We start from the raw sequence: 21,716 nt of genomic DNA, 5'->3' as shown, positions 1-21,716 counted from the left end.
TGCCAGGAGTAACCCTTGAGCGCTGCCAGGTGTGATCCAAAAACCAAAAAAACAGAAAAAGAAAAAGGAAATCACATCTAAAATGTATTATTCCATACAATACTGATTGCATTGTGCTTTTAAATGTGTGTCATGTCATCATATAAATACATGCCAAACATAGTTGCAACTTAAACAACTTGAGAGCAAATGATCTGCAAAAACCCCACTGGAGGTACAGTTTTAGCTGAGAGAGATACAAATACATAAAGGAGGAAATCTTCAAAACATTATCATGCACCAGAGAATGTCACGACCACAGACACACTAAAACTTTGAGGAATTTGTTTTGGTTTGTTCTGGTTTCGGGCCACATCCAGTAGTGCTCAGAGATTACTCCTAGCTTGAACACTTAGGAATCACTCCTGGTGGATTGAACCCGGGTTGGGTGATGTGTGGCAAATTCCCTGAATACTGTACTATTGCTTTAGCTCAAACTTTGAGCTTTAGCCCAAAGATTACAAAACTTTCCCCCACATACACTTTATAGATTCTTCCTGGCCACTCCTACCCCCATCCATCTAGCATCCACCAGAACCACCGTAATACTCACTAAAAGAGCTAACAGGAGCAGGCTCTGTCCAAGACATTCTTTTTTGTGTGTGTGGTTTTTGGGTTACACCTGGCAGGCACGGGGGACCATATGGGACACTGGTATTCGAACCAATGACCTTCTGCATGAAAGGCAAACATCTTACCTCCATGCTATCTCTCTGGCCCCCCAAGACATTCTTAAAAAAAAAAAAGCCCAAAGGTAACAAGGGAAATGAAGGGAAGGCCACTGGAGGTACCTGAGTCCTCCAAAAGTTACAGCAACCGCCAACCATTAACAAACCCCACCAGTCTGAGGCCTCCTCACCTCAGTGCCATTTGTACCCAACCCAGCCAAATGGTACAGCAGGGAGGCCACTTGTCCTGCAAGTGGCCAACCCAGGTCTGCTCCCCAGTACCACATACTGTCCCCCAACCACCACCTGGAATGGTCCCTGAGCACTGCCAGCTGTGTCCCACAAATAAATGAACTAAAAAATAAATATCAAGTCAAACTGAAACCATAAAAAGGCTCTGCAGGAAGCATGCACTAAGGAAATATAAGTAATTTCTCTGGGTGCAGAGAACACAGAGGAGGCAGGGCTAGTCAGTGCACCTGGGAACAATGGCTGCCCTCCTTCCTGGATCTCAGCTTGCTAATCTTGCAAGCTTTCTGGGTGACAGTGACAAGCAGGACACATGGCACCATCAGCCTCCTGTCCTTTCCTGGCCTTAAACCAAGGAGCTCAATTTCCATGTAGACGGGCTGTAGCAGGCCTAAGTAGTCAGTGGCCATTGAAGGGAGGGTTAGCCATAGAAGGAAGGGCTCCTCCTCTTCCAAAATCACTTCTCACGCCCCCACCTGCATCACCCCTTCCCTCACACACATCAGCCTGCTGGCAAGGCACACATGTCACCACATATAACTGTCTCAGAAAAGTCTCGACAAAAATAAACTGAGAAAGGTTGGCTTGCAAATCCCAAAATTAATTTCTAAATACAAGGCAGGGCAAGAGAAATGACACAAGAGGACAAGCACATGCCTTGCATGCAGCTGCTTTGGCTGAGATTCAGGTTTGATGCCCAGCACCACTTAGGTCTCCTGGGCACTGCCAGAGTCACTCCTAAGCAGAATCAGGAATAGGCGCTAAGTACCACCAGGAATGGCCCAACTTCTCCCTTACATTTACATATCATAAATCTCTCCTCCCCTTCCCAATCTCCTTCCTTCCCCCTGGTGATGGCCACACCTGGGTGAGGCTCAGGAGCTATTTCTGGCTGAGTGCTTGCAGGCAGAGTCCGGGATCCTTCATGTAAAATGTGTTCCAACCCACTGTGCTCTCTCTTGGCTCAAATCCACCCTTTCCACAAACCTCTGCTTCCAGGGGGTTTATCATGTCCCCTAACTATGCTGCCATCACCACTCTGTAATCTAGAACATTTTCCTCAGTGTTAGAAAAGACACCCTCACCTCAGCAGCTGCTCCCTGCTCCTCCCTGCCCTGGGCTCTGACAACCACTCTTCTACTTTCTGTCTCTAAGGCTTTGCTCATTCTGGACATTTCCAACAAATGCAATTATAGCATGTAGGGTCTTTTGTTTCTGGTTTCTTTCACTCAGCACGGTGTCGTCAAGGTTTATCCAAGTGGCTAGGCACCAAAACAGCACGCCTTCCTGATCAGATCCAGTCCACTGCAGGGAGAGGACACGTCTTATTGAGGTATTCAATTCATTCGCTGACTTGTTCCCCCACTGGGCTCTTATGAATTTTCATTAATAAGGCTCTGGACACGCAATGCCCAAGTGAACTGAGACTTACATTTTAGGAGTCAAAGTGTTAAGTTACACAGTATCTCTCACTTTGTGGCCACTTTAAACTCTGGGCTATGGGGGGAGGGGGGGTGCAGAATGCCTCTGTGGCCACACGACTCTGACAGGCCAGAGGCATTTTCAACAGGAACCTGGCAGGACCTCTCCCAGCCAGTTGAGCTAGAGCTGGTCTCTTGTCTGTGCTGGTCCTGGGACTACCAGGTGGCCATGAAGGATCCCACTGTCTGGCTGCTCAGAAACACACACATACACACCACCCACACACACACACATCTCTCTCTCCCCCACCAAGTTCTAATTTTTTGTTTTGTTTCTGTTTTTGTTTTTGTTTGGTTTTTTGGGCCACAACCGGCGTTGCTCAGGGGTTACTCCTGGCTGTCTGCTCAGAAATAGCTCCTGGCAGGCACAGGGGACCATATGGGACACCGGGATTCGAACCAACCACCTTTGGTCCTGGATCGGCTCCTTGCAAGGCATTTGCTATCTCTCTGGGCCCTTGTTTTTGTTTTTGAGCCACACCCGGTGAAGCTCAGGGGTTACTACAGAAATAGCTCCTGACATGAGGGACCATATAGGACGCCAGAGGATCGAATCGCGGTCCATCCTAGGCTAGCACAGGCCAGGCAGACACCTTACCCGTTGTGTCACTGCTCCAGCCTCCCCAAATTAATTTATTTTTTCCAAGTTCTTTTTTTTTTGGGGGGGGGGGGCCCACACCCGTTTGACGCTCAGGGGTTACTCCTGGCTACGTGCTCAGAAATCGCCCCTGGCTTGGAGGGACCATATGGGACGCTGGGGAATCGAACCTTGATCTGTCCTACGCTAGTGCTTGCAAGGCAGACACCCTATCTCTAGCGCCACCTTCCCGGCCCCTCCAAGTTAATTCTTTTTTTTTTGTTTTGTTTTTTTTGTTTTTGTTTTTGTTTTTGGGTCACATCCAGCGGTGCTCAGGGGTTACTCCTGGCTGTCTGCTCAGAAATAGCTCCTGGCAGGCACGGGGGACCATATGGGACACCAGGATTTGAACCAACCACCTTAGGTTCTGGATCGGCTGCTTGCAAGGCAAACACCGCTGTGCTATCTCTCCGAGCCCTCCAAGTTAATTCTTAATGCTGAAATTATAGGCCCAGGGTCGTGGAATTTTTGACCCAACTTTAAACTAAGAAACCACTCAACAGGGGCCAATAGTATGTGGTTAGGGTGTTTGCCCTGCACAAGACAGCCAACCCAGATTCAATCCTTGGTATCCCATAAGGCCCAATGGGCCCCACCAGGTGTAATTCAGGAGTGCAGAGCCAGGAGTAACCCCAGAGCACTGCCAGGTGTGGCCCAAAAAGCAAAACAACACTTAGCAACACTGAAATAGTGGGTAGAGCTCTTGCCTCATAAGGTATCAACCCAAGTTTAATCCCTAGCATCCCTCATAGTCCCCTGAACATTGCCAGAAGTGAACCCTCATGTAGAGCCAGGTGTAAGTTCTCAGCACTGCTGAATGAGATCCTCCCTGCCCACAAAAAGAAAAAAAAAAATTAAGAGCCCCCTCGACGCTGACACTTATTCTGTAATAAAAAAACCTATGTAGCAAATGAGCCAGGCAAGAGCAAAAACAACACGCCAGGGACCAGAGCAAGTGTAGAATGAGGAGGGCACTTGTCTTGCACACAGGTTCAACCCCTAGCATCCCATATGGTCCTCCATGCAGCACCAGGACTAATTCCTGAGTGTGGAGCCCAGAGTAACCTGTGAGTATCACTGGGTTTAGCCCAAGAAGAAAAATAACACCTCACTAGAACCCAGATTTCAACTAGCCAGTAAACATAGACAGTGCTCCTTACTTAGAGATCTAAGTACACCTGTGGGATCTACTTTCTGGAAGACATGGACAAGAAGGATCTATTACGAATACCCCACGTTTCCTCCCTGCTCTTATGCTGTTTCATTCTTTCCAACATCAAGGCTTCCTTCTTGGCCACCTTCCTCTGTCCAGCATAGAGTTACTTCCCATTCTCCAAAGGCCCGTACTGAAAAACAATCAAAAGGAACCTAGCTTTGCCAAGTGACATCCAAACAAAGACTAAGAGCAGAAAGGGCGGGAGTGGGAGCCGTCCTGCTGGAAGCACAGTGGGAGGCTCCCAGTTAGGGACAAGGAGGTGGATCGAAAGGCAAAACAGGAAGCAAAAGATCCAACTGACACAGGAAGGGGACCTGCCCATGGGCAGGACTGCCAAGTGTTGGTACTTGGGGCATTCCTAGAAGGAGCCAGTAATACTGGGTCCCTGCATGCTGCTTTTACAAGCTGGGGAGAGGCCCACATGCACTACAAGCATCTGAAAAAAACTCAGTTTGTTGTTAAGGAAAACAAGATCCTTCCTCTTGTTCCAACAGTTGGTCAGAGTAGATCACGGTGGATCGAATATGGCTCCGTGGCAAAGTACTGCATACAGGAGGCTTAGGGTTAACCCCTGGCACCACAAAAACAAAGAGAAATCTCATTATGGGCAGGGAAATGGTTAAAGGCGAGTGTAATACATGCTAGCGATGGCAAGACAGACACCTTACCTCTAGCGCCACCATGCCGGCCCCTGTGGAGCATACATTTAATGATCTCCAGCACTGCATTTTTCCCCCAGGTAGTGCTGGGAGTGACCATCACAGCCACAAGTAGTCCCTAAGCACCACAAGGTGTGGCCCAAAAATCTAAAAGGGGAAAAGAAAAAGAAAAGTAGCCCAGAAATGTGACTTAAGTGGTAGAGCACATAGCTGTATGTGGGATCAGGGGCTATTCCTGTTTGGTATCACTCACAGTAGTATTGTGGAACAGCAAGATGCCAGGGCCTCCTGCATGCAAACAAGCCTGTGTTCAGCCTATCAAGTCATCTCTCTGGCCCAGCTACTGTGTATCTGACTCATTTTCATCAACTCAGGAGAGCAGGATTCAACTCCCAGCTTCCTTCTCTTTGCTGGAAGATTTATCAGGGTCACATCACCTCAACAAGGCTGCTTTGCACTCAGTCTTGAAAACAGAGGGGTATCCACTACAAGTTAGGGAACACATCTATTTTAAACATTAGAAAACCACTACCAGGGCTGAAACGATAGCATAGCAGGCAGGGGATTTGCTTTGCATGTAGCCAATCCAGACTCGACATCCAGCATCCCATATGGTCCCTCTAGAGTGCCTCGAGACTGAGTGCAGAGGCAGGAATAACCCCTAAGAGCTGCAGGTGTACCCCCCCAAAAAGTAAAAGAAAAAAGAAAGCCATTACCCATCGTTCCTGGCTGGCTCTTTCCCGTCTTCCTTGGAGGTCTCTAAACCACTTACCAGCCCAGAAAGTCAGCATAATTCCAGAAATGGGCACTTGAACTCATTTCAGCACCAAAGACGCACGCTTGGAAGAACTGAATCCTCCAGCCAAACCATTGAAAATCCATCAACTGGTGGTTTTCAAAAGGGTCTTTAAGACGTACAATGAAGAAAAAACCAAGTACCCAGGGCACACTGCAGTGTTCTGCTGTACTTAAAATATTCTCAAAGTAGAGCAGCACAGAGATTTTGTTTTGCAACTAACTTAACTACCAACAAGAAGTACATGGCACAGGATGACCTCAGCTGGTCTCTACTCTGGAGCCTTCGTCTCCACAGGACCTCCTGCCTTCAGATCCAAACAGGTACTTTCTAGTTGGTGTGAGAAGTATGGGCTTCCTGTCCCCTGTGCCCTGACCTTCCCTGGCTTTAAAGATAGCTTTGTTCAGGCCAGCTTTGTGCCCAAGGCTGCCTTCTTCCACTCACCTCCTTTGTACTGCAAAGCACAGTCTGGATGGTCCACAGCCGGCCCCCCACAAGCCCCACATGAAGCCACTGTTCTGCTATTGTCTCCCTGCTGCTTGCCTGGCTCCCTTCTACTGTCTCATTTGGCAAATGGTATATTCAAAAGCAGATGCTCAAAGTCCTCCAGGTGCCCCAACTCATTTGACATAAAGATATCCCCAATTCATGTCACCAAATTTCTCTTTCCCCTCAAGCCCTCTTGGAACCCTATCTACCCCCCATCACTGGGTCCTACTCCTAATCCTCGTCATAATGCCTCCTTCGCTGGCCCAAGATCCCACCAGAAACACTTCCTCTTTGTTTTTATTTTTATTTTTTTTAATTTGGGGGCCACACTGGGTGATCTCAGGACTCCCAATTTTATTCAGGGATCACTCTCATCAGATATGGGGTGCCAGGGATCAAACCTAGGTTGGAGTGAACAGGCAAACACCCTTCCCATTGTATTATCTCTCCAGCCAAACACCTCCTCTTTGGTACCACTGGCCCTGCCTTTGCTCTGCCTCAGGACGATGTACCATCACCACAGACCTTGTTCCCTCAGCAGACCCAAAGAGAGAGTGCCCAGGACCTGCTCAACAGCAACTCCAGATGCTCTGACATCTCAGGTTCCACAGGACAGCAGGGGCCTGGCTGGGGCTTTGCCCACATGCTGCTGATGAGATGCACAGCAATCAGGCTTTCTGCCTTTCTTATGAGCTGTTTTAACAGTATTTAGAACAGCAGTGTCTGAACAATTTATTCTTTAAAAGAAAAAAAAAAAACCACTTCTTTTTGGTAGCAGGGATATAAGTGCCTCACATGTGAGAAATGTGTGCTCTGCCACTAAGCTATATCCCTGGCCTACAAGGGAAAAAAATACACCATTTTTGTTTCTGCTTTGCTTTTGGGGCCACACCCGATAGTACTAAGGGTTTACATCTGGTTCTGAACTCAGAGATCACTCCTGATGGTGCTCTGGGAACCATATGTGTTGCCAAGGATCAAATCGAGGTCAGGTGCATGCAACACATATCTGCTGTACTCTCTCTCCAGGCTCCCAAAAACTTATTTTTAAAAAGTAAAATTAGTTTTAAATTATATTGTATTCAATCCAATAAACATATAATGTGCCCACTTACAGCTTACATTAAATGATTATATTAAATATCTAATGGAGAGGCCGGAGCTATAGCACAGTGGTAAGGTGTTTGCCTTGCACATGCTCAACACCAGATGGATGGTGGTTTGAATCTCGACATCCCATATGGTCCCCTGAACCTGCCTGGAGCAACTTTTGAGCACAGAGCCAGGAGTAACCCCTGAGCACTGCCAAGTGACCCCATCCCTAAAAAATATGATGGAGGGGGAATCAAAGAAATAGATTGGGCAGGGCCCTTGCGTTACATATAACCAACCTGGATTCAATCCCCACACCCCATATGTCCCCTAGAAGCTGCCAGGAGTAATTCCTGAGTGCAAGAGTAAACACTGAGCACAGTTTGGTGTGATCCCAAAAACATATGTATGTATGTTTGGGAGACTAGAGAGATAGTGCAAGAGGGTAAAGTGACTACCTGCCTGGTTTTGATACCTAGCAACCCCATTAAGTTCCCCCAAGCCCTGTCAGGATGGATCCCTGAGCACTGCCAGGTGTGGCACCAAAGAAAAAAAGAGAGATTTTACTTTCTGCTACTAAGTCTAAGTCTTCAAAAATCTAATGTTTCACAACCATATATATTTCCAGAGCACTACAGGTCCCCAGGCTAGTGACCACAGAGCTGGCCAGTGCAACATGAAAACAAAGTCTGACACAAACAAGGTGCTTCTAAATCTTCAAGAGCAAAAGCAAAGGACTATTTTCCCCAAAAAGTATCAGCTAGGATATAGGGTTTTCACAACACTTTCACTTGCATTCACCACTCACAATTATTTTTTTTGATTTAGGGCAATACCTGGCAGCACTCAGGGATCATTTCTGGCCCTGCACTCAGAAATTACTGCTGGCAGGACCAGGAGACCATATGGGATGCCAGGGGACCAAATCCAGGTATGCAAGGCAAATACCCTACCCACTGTGCTATCACTCAGTTCCTTCACTTACAATTTTTGCTGTGACCTGTAATGTCTTACTTTTGATACTTGAAAAAGAAAAAAAAAGCTTTTTAATCCTTGTTGGCCACATCCAACAGCGCTCAGAACTTACTTCTGACTCTGTCTGTGCTCAGGGGCCACTCCTGGGATGCATAAGGACATCATATGTAGTCTGCCACCTACAAATTGAGTGTCTTACCTGCTGTGCAATTGCTCCAGCCCACCAACAAATATTTTTGTTTGGTTTTTGGTTTTCTGGGGTCATACCCTGCAATGCTTAGGGCTTACTCCTGGCTCCGTGCTCAGGGAATCACTTCTGGTGATGATCAGGAAACCATCTGAGATGCCAAGGATCCAATCTGGGTCAGACGTGTGCAAGACAAGCAACTTACCTCTGTACTATCCCCTCAGCCCCAAAAAAACTAATTTAAAGTAAACCTTAAGAGAGAGTCCTAAAAAAAAAAAAAAGAGAGAGTCCTCGGGGCCCGGAGAGATAGCTCAGCGGCGTTTGCCTTGCAAGCAGCCGATCCAGGACCAAAGGTGGTTGGTTCGAATCCCGGTGTCCCATATGGTCCCCCGTGCCTGCCAGGAGCTATTTCTGAGCAGACAGCCAGGAGTAACCCCTGAGCAATGCCGGGTGTGACCCAAAAACCAAAAAAAAAAAAAAAAAAAGAGAGAGTCCTCTGTGGCCAGAGAGACAGCATGGAGGTAAGGTGTTTGCCTTGCATGCAGAAGGACGGTGGTTCGAATCCCAGCATCCCATATGGTCCCCCAAGCCTGCCAGGAGCGATTTCTGAGCGTAGAGCCAGGAATAACCCCTGAGCGTCACCAGCTGTGACCCAAAAACAAATACAAAAAAAAAAAAAAATAGAGAGTCCTCAATGGGCTGAGGGTACGCTCTAAATGTTAGACCCTCATGTTCTACTTCCAGTACCACAGGATCCCCTGAGCACCACTAAGAGCAATTGCTTTTTGGAACTGAAAACAAGGACTTCACTAGGCCTCATTTTCTTTATCTGTTCTACAGTACAGTATCAACCTGCCCAGATAATGGTGCCCATTTCTAGAGTTACTGGGTTACTGGTAGAACCTTCTTAAGAATATACAAGAGACTGAAGTGCCGGTGCCAATCTAAGCCATTTCCAATAATCTGGATTCAAACCCTGGCACCCCATATGGTTCCAAGTCCCACCAGGAGTGATCCCCAAGTGCCGGGCCAGAAACCTGAGCACTGCTGGGTGTGACCCCTATCCCTCATTCCCCCTCAAATAAAAGAAAAAAATGGGGGAAAAAATCAAGTTGTCTGACAGGAGTTAGGAGATAGGACTTGCTTTAAACCCCTGGGTCTTCACTTACAGCTACGTGAACCTCAGTCATTCCTCTATTCACCAAGACATTCAACATTTACCAAGAACCTGCAAATATGCCAGGCACCTGGGTAACTAACCAAATAAGATCCCTGCCCTTGAGAGATTTGGAGAAAGAAACCTGTAAACAAGAAAGAGCAAGTCCAAGTCATCTCTCAAAGAACTGTTTATTCACTGGGATATAAAAATTACATTTCCCATTCTAACTCATGGGTTGGCTCAAAAAAAAAATGAATAGTTTGATGTTTCTCAAATAATCCAAGTGGCTTAACACAGCCGCAAAGTACCATTTTTTCCCTACTTAAAACCTCCAACGACGCTGGCTCCCATGACCAAGTGAGTCTGAACATTCAATTTGTCATGGTGCATCCATGAAATTCACTTTCCTTCCTACGAATGTCAGTCAACACGAAGCAAAAGAAGAGAAACAGCTCTCAACACGGGTGTTTGCATCTCAAAACCATCGTCTGGGTCACAGTTCCCAGGAACACAACCCAGATCTCTCTCGTCTCCCTATGAGTCTCAGCTAGTGCAGATAAGCAGTCACGTGGCAGGGTCAGCTGAATAATTCAGACTGAAAAGAAAAGAAGAAAAGTCACCAAGTCCCAAAAGTTGCAGCCTCAGACCCAGATTAGAGGGGGCGCCCCCGCGCCTAGCCAAATCGTGGAGACCGCTGCAGACTGAGCAGTGCCAAGAGTCCTCCAGTCTTTGTTTTGTTTTGTTTTGTTTTTTTAAGCCTCCAAGTTGAACCTAAGTGATCTGGGGAGAGAGATCAAATCCAAGAAAGAGAAGCTGAAGGGCTCAAATACCCCCCACCCCAAGAAGTGGAAACACCCATTCCACAGCGGGGTAAAGTGGGTGTGGTGACGGACGCAAAGATGCTGAAGATTTCGGGGAGCCCTCGAGAAGTTTCAAATAAAACTGCATAAGGTATCCGATCTCAGAGTCTCGGTGAAGCAGGGTTTGCAAAAAAAAAAAAAAAAGCAAGAAAGAAGAGCCAGTGATCCGGGGTAGGGGGGTGGCCGGATCCCCACTTTGCACAGGGGTCTGCTGCGCTTTCCCCTCGCCGTCCTGCACCCCCTTCGTTCGCAGGCGCATCCCAAACCCCTGCCTGATGTCCCCCCTTTTCCTTCCGCTCTCGGTCCTTGCACAAAGGTCACTCTCTCCGTGCCTGGCATCCCTGGCCCTTGGGGCGCCACTGGCGACGCCCGGGCAGCCCCAGCGCCCACCCTGCAGAGGCGGGAGCCGGGACACCCCTCCTCGGAGGCCGGAACCGCCGCGCCAGGCCCCTCCCACAGGAAGCCACCGCCCCCCCGGCGCCCGGGCCGGGCACCCCCACCCCACCCAGGCCCAGCCCGCTCCGTGCGCCGCCCCCACCCACCCCCGGCTCGGACCGCCGCCCCCCGCGCGCCCCCCGAGCCGCCGCCGCTCACTCACTCCCTGCCGCGGCCACAGAAGCGGCGCCCAACTCCTCGCCACTTCCGCCTTCCAGCGCCCGCACTCCGGGCGGGTCACGTGACCGCGCGTGGTCACCTGACCCGGAAGAGGCTGGCCGGCCCACAGGTAAGGGCCACCTAGGCCTGCCTGGGACACCTAGGCCTGCCTGCCTGCCTGAGCCCCTTACAGGACAGCCACTGACTAGCATTGAGGCCGGCCTGCGTGTCTCCAATCCAATCCAATCCAACCTAGAGACCGTCTGGAACTTCCACTGAAGGTGGAAGGAAGATTTAGGCATTTCTTTTTTTTTTTTTTTTTTTTTTTTTTGGTTTTTGGGTCATACCCAGTTGTGCTCAGGGGTTACTCTTGGCTCTATGCTCAGAAATTCCTCCTGGCAGGCTCAGGGGGCCATATGGAATGCAAGGATTTATACCACCATCCTCCTGAATGCAAGGCAAACGCACTACCTCCATGCTATCTCTCCAGCCCATGATTAGGTATTTCTAGCTGCTGAGTAGATGACGCAGGACACCCAGGGAATTTTTGGCTTTCTCATCATTAGGCCTGGAAGATGTACATCCCAAATATTGAGTGGAATATATCAGATGTCTACTGATTGTTAGTTCTAAAAAAGCCAAATTTAACTAAATATCTGGTATTATTTGCTCCGTTTTGCAGACCTATGCCTGCTAAAGTGTGTGTCGGGCAGTTTGCTCTGCTCCAGAAAACATCAAACGCTCAGCCTTAGTGAGTGGAGTCTCTTTCTCTGGATGTAACACAAGAGCAGATGAACTTCAGAATATGTCCTCAACACGCTGAATTAGTTTCTAAGACTACAGAATAGATGAACGTTAGGAATTGGGGTAGGGATCATTCCTGGAGGACCTTAGGGGACCATATGCAGTGCTGGGGATAGACTTATGGTGACTGGCTAAAAGCCCTGCCTACTGTACTATCACTCTGCACTCCAATAGAAGCCATTTTAAGTCAATTTTATGTGGGAAGCTAACGCCACGGTGCTCAGGGTCTGCTCTGCTCCCAGATGCAAAATGTGTTCAGCCCTTTGTGCTATCTCCCCAATCACAATGACATGTTAAATAAAGGTTCTATTTTTCACTTACAATCACCATTAAAATTAATACTAATCATCTAATTAGCCTTAACCACTGTTCGATGATTCATCTGAGGTCTTTGCCTTTGGTGGGCCCTTTTATGCAAACAAATGAAATCACTTTCCTCTCTTTTTTTCCTGTTCCTATTCCAAATTCAGGAGTTGGTATATTGACCTTTCAACAACTTAAACTCAGCATGCATCCCATCAGGAAAATCTTGATTCTGGTGGCATGGGCATGGGAAGTTGTGAGGAAAAGGACCACAGCCAAGCATGCTGAACTGCGCATACCCTTTGTATGAGTATCTGCATACTTGGGCAGTCACGAGTCACTTAGTAAGGATGTGTTGGGGTAATTGTGATCTTAGACAGTTTGTCAAAGTATGTCACTGTAATTACACAAACCTGATGATAGACACCTACACAATTTGGCTTTACTACATAACCTATTGACTCCTATATGTAATCCATGTTGACCAAAAAAGAAGCTGGGGCTGGAGTGAAAACACAGGTAGGGCATTTGCCTTGCATGCCATCAACCCAGGTTCAATCCCTGGCATCCCATATGGTCCCCCAAGCACCTCCAAGAATGACCCTTGAGCACAGAGCCAGGAATAACCCCTGAGTACACACCAGAAGTGAGCCCTGAGCACTGCTGTATATGGCCCACTCAAAAAAATTTTTGTTGTTGGGAGACATTGAAATAGTACAGCATGTAGGACTCTTGCCTTGTTCACGGCCAGTCCAGGTCCTACTCCTAACACCACATACGGCACCCCAGGTCCTATGCACAAAAATAGTAGTAAGCCTGAGCACTGCTAATTATGGCCCCAAAACAAAATTGTTGTTGGGGTCTGAGAGACTGAGGTCTTTGCTTCATGTGTAGCCAACCCCAGTTTGATTCCCAGTACCATCAGGTACTCTGGTCCTCTGAGCACCAAAGGGTTTGATCTTCGAAGAGAGATCCAGAAGTAGCAAATGAGCACTCCAATGTGAGGTCTCCAGAAAACTTAAAGAATTCATCAATGCACTGAAAAATAAACTGTCTGCTATGGATTTTACAGTATTGGAAGATCTTGAGGTTTGTTTGTGTTTTTAAATTTATGAGCATAATAGCCTAAATAACTGGAGTATATGCTTTGCATGCTGGTGCCTTGGGTTCAATTACATGATCCCCACAGCACCATTAGGTGTAGCCCAGAAAACAAAAACCTAAAGTATCAGGGCCAGAGAGAAAGAGAGTCCAAAGGACTGGAGCACAAAATTTGCATGCCAAGGGCCCAGGCTCAATCCCAAGCACTTCTTGGTTTCCTGAACATCACCAGAAGAAGCTTGAGCCTGCCAGGAGCAAGTGCAGAGCCAGGAGCAACTCCTGAGTGCTGCTGGGTGTGGCCCAAAAACAAACAAACAAAAATTTGGCTGAGAAGCAGAAATAGTATAGTGGATAAGGCATATAGTGGATATGGTAGGTAAGGCATAGACTCGGCTCCAATGGCTCAAAACAAAGTCGGGGTACTAAGCAGCAGTCCTGGCACTGTATATGGTCCCCCTCGAATCGCCATGTATGACTTCTGAACACAGAACCAGGTGCAGTCCCTGAGGTCCATAGAGTGCGGGGCCCCAAATAAACACAATAGAACTAAAATAGCATCAGTTTCCCAGAATCATTGAGATTATTAAATAGGAGTGACTCTCCTGGCTAACTTTTTTATTTTTTAACTTGTTATTATTTTGCTTTATTGGCCACACCCGGTGCTGCTCAGGGGTCACTCCTGGCTCAGAAACACTCCTGGCGATAGGGGACACACGGGGGATCGAACGGGAGATCGAACCGCGGTCGTCCAAGGCTAAGCACAGGCAAGACAGGCACCTTACTGCTTGCGCCACTGCTCCGGCCCCTGGAAGAGCGACCAATCTTAAGGCAGCTGCCACGGTTCCCCAGGTGACCCGTAGCTCGAGCCCGCCCGGGTTGGAAACAGAAGCACGCATGCGCGCGGGGAGCCCTGCGCCGCTACGAACTTCTGGTTCCGCCCCCGAGTTCCGGATGGGGCGCTCGAGCCGCGTGTGCGCATGCGCCCGGTCAAGATGGCGGCGGTGGAGCACGTTGTTGCGGACACCGGGGCTTTCCTGCGGAACGCGGCTCTGCAGGTCCAGGGCGGTTGCAGGAGAGGGGTTGCAGGTTGTGGGCGGGCTGCCGTGAAAAAAAAAGAAAAAATGCAGTCCCGGGAGCGGGGTGTGAGCCGGGCCGTGTCTCCCTCCGCAGGATTTCGGGAAGAACATCTACACGATCCGGGATGTGGTGAGCGAGATCCGGGACAAGGCCACGCGCCGGCGGCTCGCCGTGCTGCCCTACGAGCTGCGCTTCAAGGAGCCCTTCCCGGAGTACGTTCGCCTGGGTGAGTGCGAGCCAGAGGACCCGGACTCGGGGCCGGTGCAAAGGCCCAAACACTGTCATCACAAGCTCAGCCCCGCGTTTATGTCTCTGTATGTCTCTGGAGCTGTTGGAGAGTTGCTGTGTCCTGCTGCCAACCCCGCTTGCATTGCAAAGCTCTGCCTTGCAAAACGGGCTCATTGCAGCCATTCATCCAGACATCGCCTCTGATTAAAAGATCAGCTCAGGGGCCGGAGAGATAGCATGGAGGTAAGGTGTTTGCCTTTCATGCAGAAGGTCCGTGGTTCAAATCCCGGCGTCCCATATGGTCCCCCGTGCCTGCCAGGAGCGATTTCTGAGCATAGAGCCAGGAGTAACCCCTGAGCACTGCCGGGTGTGACCCAAAAACCAAAAAAAAAAAAAAAAAAATCAGCTCAAATTATTTTATATATTCTTTGTTTTGCAGGTTAAAGCTTTTTTTTTTTTAATGATACTATTTACAGTCGCACGGGGGGGTTGCAAACATGTTTTCTTCTTCCTAGGGGGCTATGACAGAAAAGAATTGACAAGCACTGGGTTAGAAGCTGCACGAAATTTCTAGTTTAGGTCGTGGTGGGACCCGGACCAGAAGGCAGCTAGGCCTTGCCAAGTTTGTGCCCCGGGATGACCACTCAGAATTTTGGCCTTGCTCCTTTTTTCCACAAATGTAGGCACATTGACCGAAATGTATGTTGGACTCTTTGTTAAAATTAAGATTTTTATTGGATTGGATTGAAAGTAGAGCAGAATGGTTGTTATACAATGTTCTCTCTCATTTATATTTGGAAAACCTAAAGTATTTGCAAATTCTTAAGACTACTTTTACCACCACTTGAAGTAATGTCTTATGAATCCAAACACATTTAAATTAGCTTTAAATGCATTCTTCACAAGTAATTCAGCAAATAATTTTTATATCTTATTCGCTTTTTGTTTTGTTTTGTTTTGTTTTTTGGGTCACAGCCGGCAGTGCTCAGGGGTTACTCCCGGCTCTATGCTCAGAAATCGCCCCTGGCAGGCACGGGGACCATATGGGATGCTGGGATTCGAACCACCGACCTTCTGCATGAAAGGCAAACTCCTTACCTCCATGCTATCTCTCCGGCCCCTTATTCGCTTATTTTTAAGAATCAAAGCAAGTATATTACTCTGATGGAAACAATGGAAATCTCTCATTCATGCAATATAGAGGAATAATATTCAAGTCAGAGGGAAGATAAAAATCCCACTATTCTTTTATAAATATCTATATAATAGATGAGGAATGTTGAACTCTTTGTAAGCATCGAGAAATGCATTTACGTTCCAAGTCGAAGTGCCCAGATATCTGGCTCCGACCCAATTATTTTTCACTTATTAGAGTGAAGACTGTTCTAGGATGCCTCACCCAAGTCAGAAAGAGGTGGCTGACCGTTTTGAGTCCCGAAAGGAAACCAAACAGTTGGCCATAGGCTCAGGAATCAGTTCTGTGGGCCTCTTGAGAACCTAAGGGATGATGAGGCTCAAGAGATAGTACAGTAGTGAGGGTGTTTGCCTTGCACGCAGTTGACCATGTTCTATCCCCAACATCCCATATGGCCCCTCGAATCCCTCCAGGAGTAATTCCTGAGTGCAGAGACAGGAATAAGCCTTGAGCATCACTGGGTGTGGCCCCAAAACAAAACAAACTAGAACCTAAGTATCAATGCCCAGGAAAAATCCAAGGTATTGAATTTGATTTAGAGTTTTGAGGTAGAAGAGAGGAGACTGTTGTGAACAATTATAGTTTGTTACTGATCACTGTCTCCGGCAGCTTAGGATCTGGAGTTGCTTCTTGGTTGGGGCTTTTTTTTTTTTTTTTTTTTTTTTTGAGTCATTTTCCCAATCCATAGCTGTGTGATCCTTCATGATTTTCATTTTTCTTCAGAAATACTATTGTTATTTCTTGGGATTTGGTCAGAGTGCCCAATAAATTGGTGCCACTCAATTTTTAGGAAACTAACAGAGTCTGCTTTTCCTTAGGCAATTTAGCAGAAGACACTTTCCCTTAATGTGTCAGAAATCTTTGTGTCTGGTGTTTCAGGAGAATAGCAGTGACTGGCATCTATCTATTCTGTGTTAGATAGAGAGTCTCATCTCTGGCCTTGCTTTTTGGGCCACACATGGCAGTGCTCAGGGGTTTATTCCTGGCACTGCACTCAGGAATCACTCCTGGCATGGTTGAACCATTTGGGATGCCCGGGTTGCTGCATGCACAGCAAGCACCCTACCATCTTTGTTTTTAATACACGAAATTGTCCAATATGTATTTCAGGGGAGCCCAGTGTTTTGATTTTATCAAAGACAACCAGTTATTGGTAAAAATAAATTTTCCATCTCATCTTGGAATCTGATCATGCAAGCAATGTAGCTTAATAAACTTTCAGAGCATTTTAAATATAGGAGAGGAGATTTTGTCTTCTAACACAGTAGACTGGCAGCAGGCCTTCTACCGCATGCATGACTTTAAGGACCTCTTTCTTTGCATGGAGAATGATGGTCTCAGTAAACCGTATTGACAGTAGAATGTCTAGTTTCTTCAGTACAAGTGGGAAAAGATGAGCACTTCACAGGTACGAAAGTGTTCACCTGTGAAGTATGTGCTGCCCATACTTTTACTGTGGTTAGCCAGAGTGGTCTTCTGGTCTTTTGGGGGAGAGGGGGACCTCTAATTGAATTTGAAACCTTCTTGTTTGCAGTAACTGAGTTTTCAAAGAAAACCGGGGACTATCCCAGCCTCTCTGCCACGGACATCCAGGTGCTGGCTCTCACTTACCAGCTAGAAGCAGAGTTTGTGGGAGTGTCTCACCTCAGAAAAGAACCAGAGAAGGTAACATAAGCATTGTTGGGTTTTCTTTTGCCCTAGCTCTTTAAAAAAAAAAAAAGACATGGCAACTTTGCTGCAGAGAATGATTGTAGTAGTAGATCCAGTGTTGGTGTTCTGTTTCCATAATTGTCAGTTGATGACTTATGCTTTCATCTTTTTTGGGGGGACCATATGGGACGCCGGGGGATCGAACCGCGGTCCTTCCTTGGCTAGTGCTTGCAAGGCAGACACCTTACCTAACGCCACCTCACTGGTCCTTGCTTTCATCTTTTCATTATTTGGAACTCTGGTATATCACTGGTAGCTACTTTTTGCTTTAGTTCCCCTAAAGTTAACCACAGGAACACTATTACACCTATACAGAGTGGATAGTAATTTTTTAACATTGTCATAGATAGCATGCTTTTTATTTGCTTTTTGTTTCTGCTATACTCACTTAGATGACCACATGGGGTGCTGAGGATTAGAATCCGGGTTATCCATGTGTAAGGCAAATGCCTACCCATTGTACTATGGCTCCAACCCTTTCTATTTCAATTACTTTTTGTGGGAGGATGGGGGGTAATCCAAGCCATATGGCTTTGCATTGCCCTATCAGTGGTTTTTCCTTTTCCTTTCAAAGGTCACAGTAAGCTCCTCTATCCAGCACCCAGAAACACCTCTGCACGTGTCTGGCTTCCATCTCCCTTCCAAGGTGAGGCCTGGGCTGGCTGCCTCTGTCCTTGTTCCTTCTCAGGTGTCTGGTTTTAAATGTCTTCTCCTTTCAGTCTCAGCCTAAGCAACCATGCCAACCCACGGAGTCCAGGGAACCTGCTGCTGCATCCCAGGAGCTGGAGTTCAACTCATTTGTGTACTGGAGGAACCCCTTACCCAACATTGAGCAGGAGCTTCAGGAGCTGCTGGTGAGACCCTAGCAGGTGGCTCTGCCTTCTCTGCACCATGGCCCCAGGCACTGATCTCCCTGTTGCTGTGTTGTTCCAGGACTGTAACAGTGATGGTGCTGCCAGTGAGGACGAGGAGGAGGATTCTGAAGATGGAAATGATGAAGATAGTGACGGGGAGAGTGGTGGGTGGATCACCCCCAGGAATATTCAGCGGGTGCGACAGGAGCTGGGGCAGTGCACCGTCCCACTGGATGTGCGGGTGGGCTGCGTGACCACAGACTTCGCCATGCAGGTGCGTGGGTGGGCCCAGAGCAGTGACCCTAGGTGCCATAGAGGGTGGGACACCCAGACTGGGGAGTTCCCAAAAAGACTTAGTTTGCTGAGTGTTTGCTGTTGGAGGCCCATGGGTATTTTTCTTGATTGCTAGTGCAAATCTATACTCGGTGCAAGGCTGGGGGTGTCAAAGCTGCTAACTCCCAGCCCACAAGGCAGGCATCTAACTGATGAAACAGGAGGCCCTGATTTTGCTTCCTGGCTCTGAATAGACTTTCTGTTCAGCTAGTGCCAACAGACTTGTCTAAATAAAGGCCCACGGTCCCCAGCTTTGGGGACAGTCAGGATTCCTATCCTATGTGCTGTTGTCTTTGGGGCCACACCCATAGTGCTTGGGGGACCATCCAATGCAGGGGATGGAAGTCAGGGTTCTCACATGTAAATCATGTATCTAAAGTTGAGCCCTGGCCTCATCCTTAATCTCCTACTATTGGGGGGGAGGGTTCCCAAACTTCCTTTCCTTTAGCACAGACACCCCTTGGCAGGCAGAGCAGGGCTGGTGGTCCCATAGTTGGTCACCGTGGCCCTGAGCTGTTGTCCTCTGATGGCTGCAGAATGTGCTGCTGCAGATGGGACTGCATGTACTGGCGGTGGACGGACAGCTCATTCGAGAAGCCCGCAACTATGTACTGCGCTGCCACGGCTGCTTCAGGTATGTGCCAGGCCCACAACCTGTACCCCTTCTTTACCGCCTGCCTCTGCCTGCTGCGCGATTGTGCCCCTCAGGGCAGACTCTAGCCCCTGCCACTCCTGTGTCTCCAGGACAACGTCGGACATGACACGTGTGTTCTGCCCCCACTGTGGGAACCGGACCCTGAAGAAGGTGTCTGTGACCATTGGCACTGATGGCGCATTGCACATGCACTTCTCCCGCAACCCCAAGGTGCTGAACCCACGTGGCCTGCGGGTGAGTGGAGCACATCCGCGCATCCCAAACCCACTCCCATTCCAGATACATGCACTCCTAACCCTAGCAACAGAGCCTCACACCCAGCAACAGGACATGACCCCCTTAGCACCAGGATAGAACTCATTTAGCTGCCTAGAAAATCAGGCCTCGAAGCCATCTCTGCCCCCCCCCCAGTACCACACTGGTTACCTAGTATTTAGGTCCTAAACTATTTGAGAGTGAACTGTACAGAGATTCCCCCTTGATGCTTGAGCATTTATTTTACTGGACAAAGCTTTTGATTTGGGTAAGGGGGTAGGGACAGCACATGTGGGCTCTGTGCTCAACGATCACTCCTGGTGAGTTGGGACAATATGGTATGCCAGGGATCAAATCCGGGTCGGCCCCAATAAAGGTCCTGCCTGTTGTGCTATCTCTCTGGCCCCTGGACAAAGACTTTGTCTCACATACACAGCACTACAATACCACGTGACCACAGATTATCTTTCTAGAGGCGAGGGTAGGGCTTGGGCTGTAGGGACAGATGCAGCTTTTCGATTCTCATCTTCCCTGACCTGTTCATGACCTTGGGGTTGGTCCTGGTAGACCACCAGGATCTCTGTAGACTCCATGGTTTTGCGAAGCCTCCTGTCATTCATTGCCATTGTCATTCAGATGCCAGTGCTCTCTCAGACACTGTAATGGCACCTAAGTTTGTTGACAGCAGCTTTGGTCACCCGATTAAGTGGGATGTAGTTCTCTGTGTCACCCAAGAGGCCTTACTGACCCAGTTACAGAGCTCTTGTCTAACCTGCCAGTGTCAGGCCTGGCTCCATCCAGACTTCCCGCAGAGTCACTTAGTCACTAGTGAAATAACTGGTGAGATCATCACCAAGGCTGGGGGGAATCAGGGGCCCACTAGGGGCAGAGCATCTGCCTGACCCTCTTCACTCTGCCCCCTCATGAAGCTACAGTGGTTAAAAGTTGAAGTCAGGGCCAGAGTAATAGCACAGTGGGTATGACATTTGCCTTGCATAGAGCTGATCCGGCTTCAATCCCTTGCATCCCATATTGTCTCCCCTGAGCCCACCAGAAGTAATCCCTGAGTGCAGAGCCAGAAGTAACCCCTGAGCACAGGCAGGTGTGGCCTACAGCGAGAAATAAGAGTTGTAATCAGTTTTTTCCATGGCAGTTGCCAGTGGTGAATTGTCAGCTTCTATTTGTCCCTCACGTGCATTGACATTTCCCTGGAACCCACTCACCATTTGAGCATGGTTTCAAGTCTTGGTCTAGGTAGTGACCCTGTCGTCAGACTGCCCCAAGAGCAGCTGGGTCCTGGATAGTCTTGATTAAAGCAGCACCGTCTACACTGCAGCACTATGGGTTCCAGGCTGAGCTTGGTTTTTGGCTGGCAGTGGGCCAAAGACGTATACCAATTGATGGAAGAGCCCTTTGTCCCCAGCACGGAATCCCCAAACTCAGCCCTCATTCCACACAGCTTATGAGTGTGTTTGTGAGTCTATTTTCTATTCCGGTGATACTAAGAGGCTAAGGTGCTGATACTCAGCACCAGAGTCCACCCAACCTTCCTCCATTTTCCATCCTTGTGTGTTTTTCTGGAGCACTATAAAGGGCTATGTGCAGGCTTCTGCCTGTTGGGAGGCAGGCAGTGAGTGCTCCAAGCATGGCCTGGCCAGGCTGTCCCCCTCCACCTTGGGCAAGATGTGACGTTTAGTCCTGGAGCCCCTTCTTATGGTTCTCCTGGTCTCCTTGGCAGTATTCGCTTCCCACTCCCAAAGGGGGCAAGTATGCCGTCAACCCCCATCTCACCGAGGACCAGCGCTTCCCTCAGCTGCGACTCTCCCAGAAGGCCAGACAGAAAACCGACGTCTTCGCCCCTGACTATATCGCCGGGCTATCGCCCTTCGCTGAGAACGACATCTCCAGCCGCTCAGCCACCCTCCAGGTCAGAGACGGTGCCCTGGGAGCCGGGAGGAGACGCTTAAATCCTAATGCTTCCAGGAAAAAGTTTGTGAAGAAAAGGTGAAGAGCCTGCACCCCAGATGAACTGGAGCATGACTGAAGTGTGGCAGCTCATTTCCTGCGGAGCTGGCCCAGCCGCCTTGACTGGGTTTGTGG

General features: G+C 48.5%; 2 protein-coding genes across 3 annotated transcripts in view; one reads left to right on the top strand and one right to left on the bottom strand.

Moving 5' to 3' along the window:
* WWP2 (WW domain containing E3 ubiquitin protein ligase 2) overlaps nt 1-11,170 on the bottom strand; it is a 132,405-nt gene extending 121,235 nt beyond the window's left edge. Inside the window, exon 1 of one of the 2 annotated variants that reach the window (XM_049786347.1) lies at nt 11,106-11,170. The gene's annotated coding sequence lies outside the window, so the exon portion shown is untranslated. Of the gene's footprint in view, nt 1-10,897; nt 10,917-11,105 lie in introns of those variants that run through there. The other variant, XM_049786348.1, reaches the window with a different exon arrangement.
* Nucleotides 11,171-14,301: 3,131 nt separating this feature from the next.
* Nucleotides 14,302-21,716, top strand: NOB1 (NIN1 (RPN12) binding protein 1 homolog). Its single transcript, XM_049786416.1, has 9 exons — nt 14,302-14,364; nt 14,480-14,612; nt 17,344-17,474; nt 18,094-18,165; nt 18,239-18,373; nt 18,453-18,647; nt 19,243-19,340; nt 19,451-19,595; nt 21,355-21,716. The coding sequence occupies exons 1-9, from the start codon at nt 14,302-14,304 to the stop codon at nt 21,622-21,624; spliced, it is 1,242 nt and encodes a 413-aa protein (XP_049642373.1). The 3' UTR covers nt 21,625-21,716.

Source organism: Suncus etruscus, chromosome 14, assembly GCF_024139225.1.
Source record: "Suncus etruscus isolate mSunEtr1 chromosome 14, mSunEtr1.pri.cur, whole genome shotgun sequence".
Taxonomy (NCBI): Eukaryota; Metazoa; Chordata; class Mammalia; order Eulipotyphla; family Soricidae; genus Suncus; species Suncus etruscus.
The sequence above is the reverse complement of the archived record's forward strand: the minus strand, read 5'-3'. Positions and strand labels throughout refer to the sequence as shown.

What these genes read in the sequence shown, in the direction of transcription:
- NOB1 (XM_049786416.1), top strand. Translation starts at nt 14,302, where the DNA reads ATGGCGGCGGTGGAGCACGTTGTTGCGGACACCGGGGCTTTCCTGCGG. An exon ending in GCTTCCATCTCCCTTCCAAG is followed by an intron (nt 18,166 to 18,238) that starts GTGAGGCCTGGG and finishes TTCTCCTTTCAG; the next exon opens with TCTCAGCCTAAGCAACCATG. An exon ending in AGGAGCTTCAGGAGCTGCTG is followed by an intron (nt 18,374 to 18,452) that starts GTGAGACCCTAG and finishes GTGTTGTTCCAG; the next exon opens with GACTGTAACAGTGATGGTGC.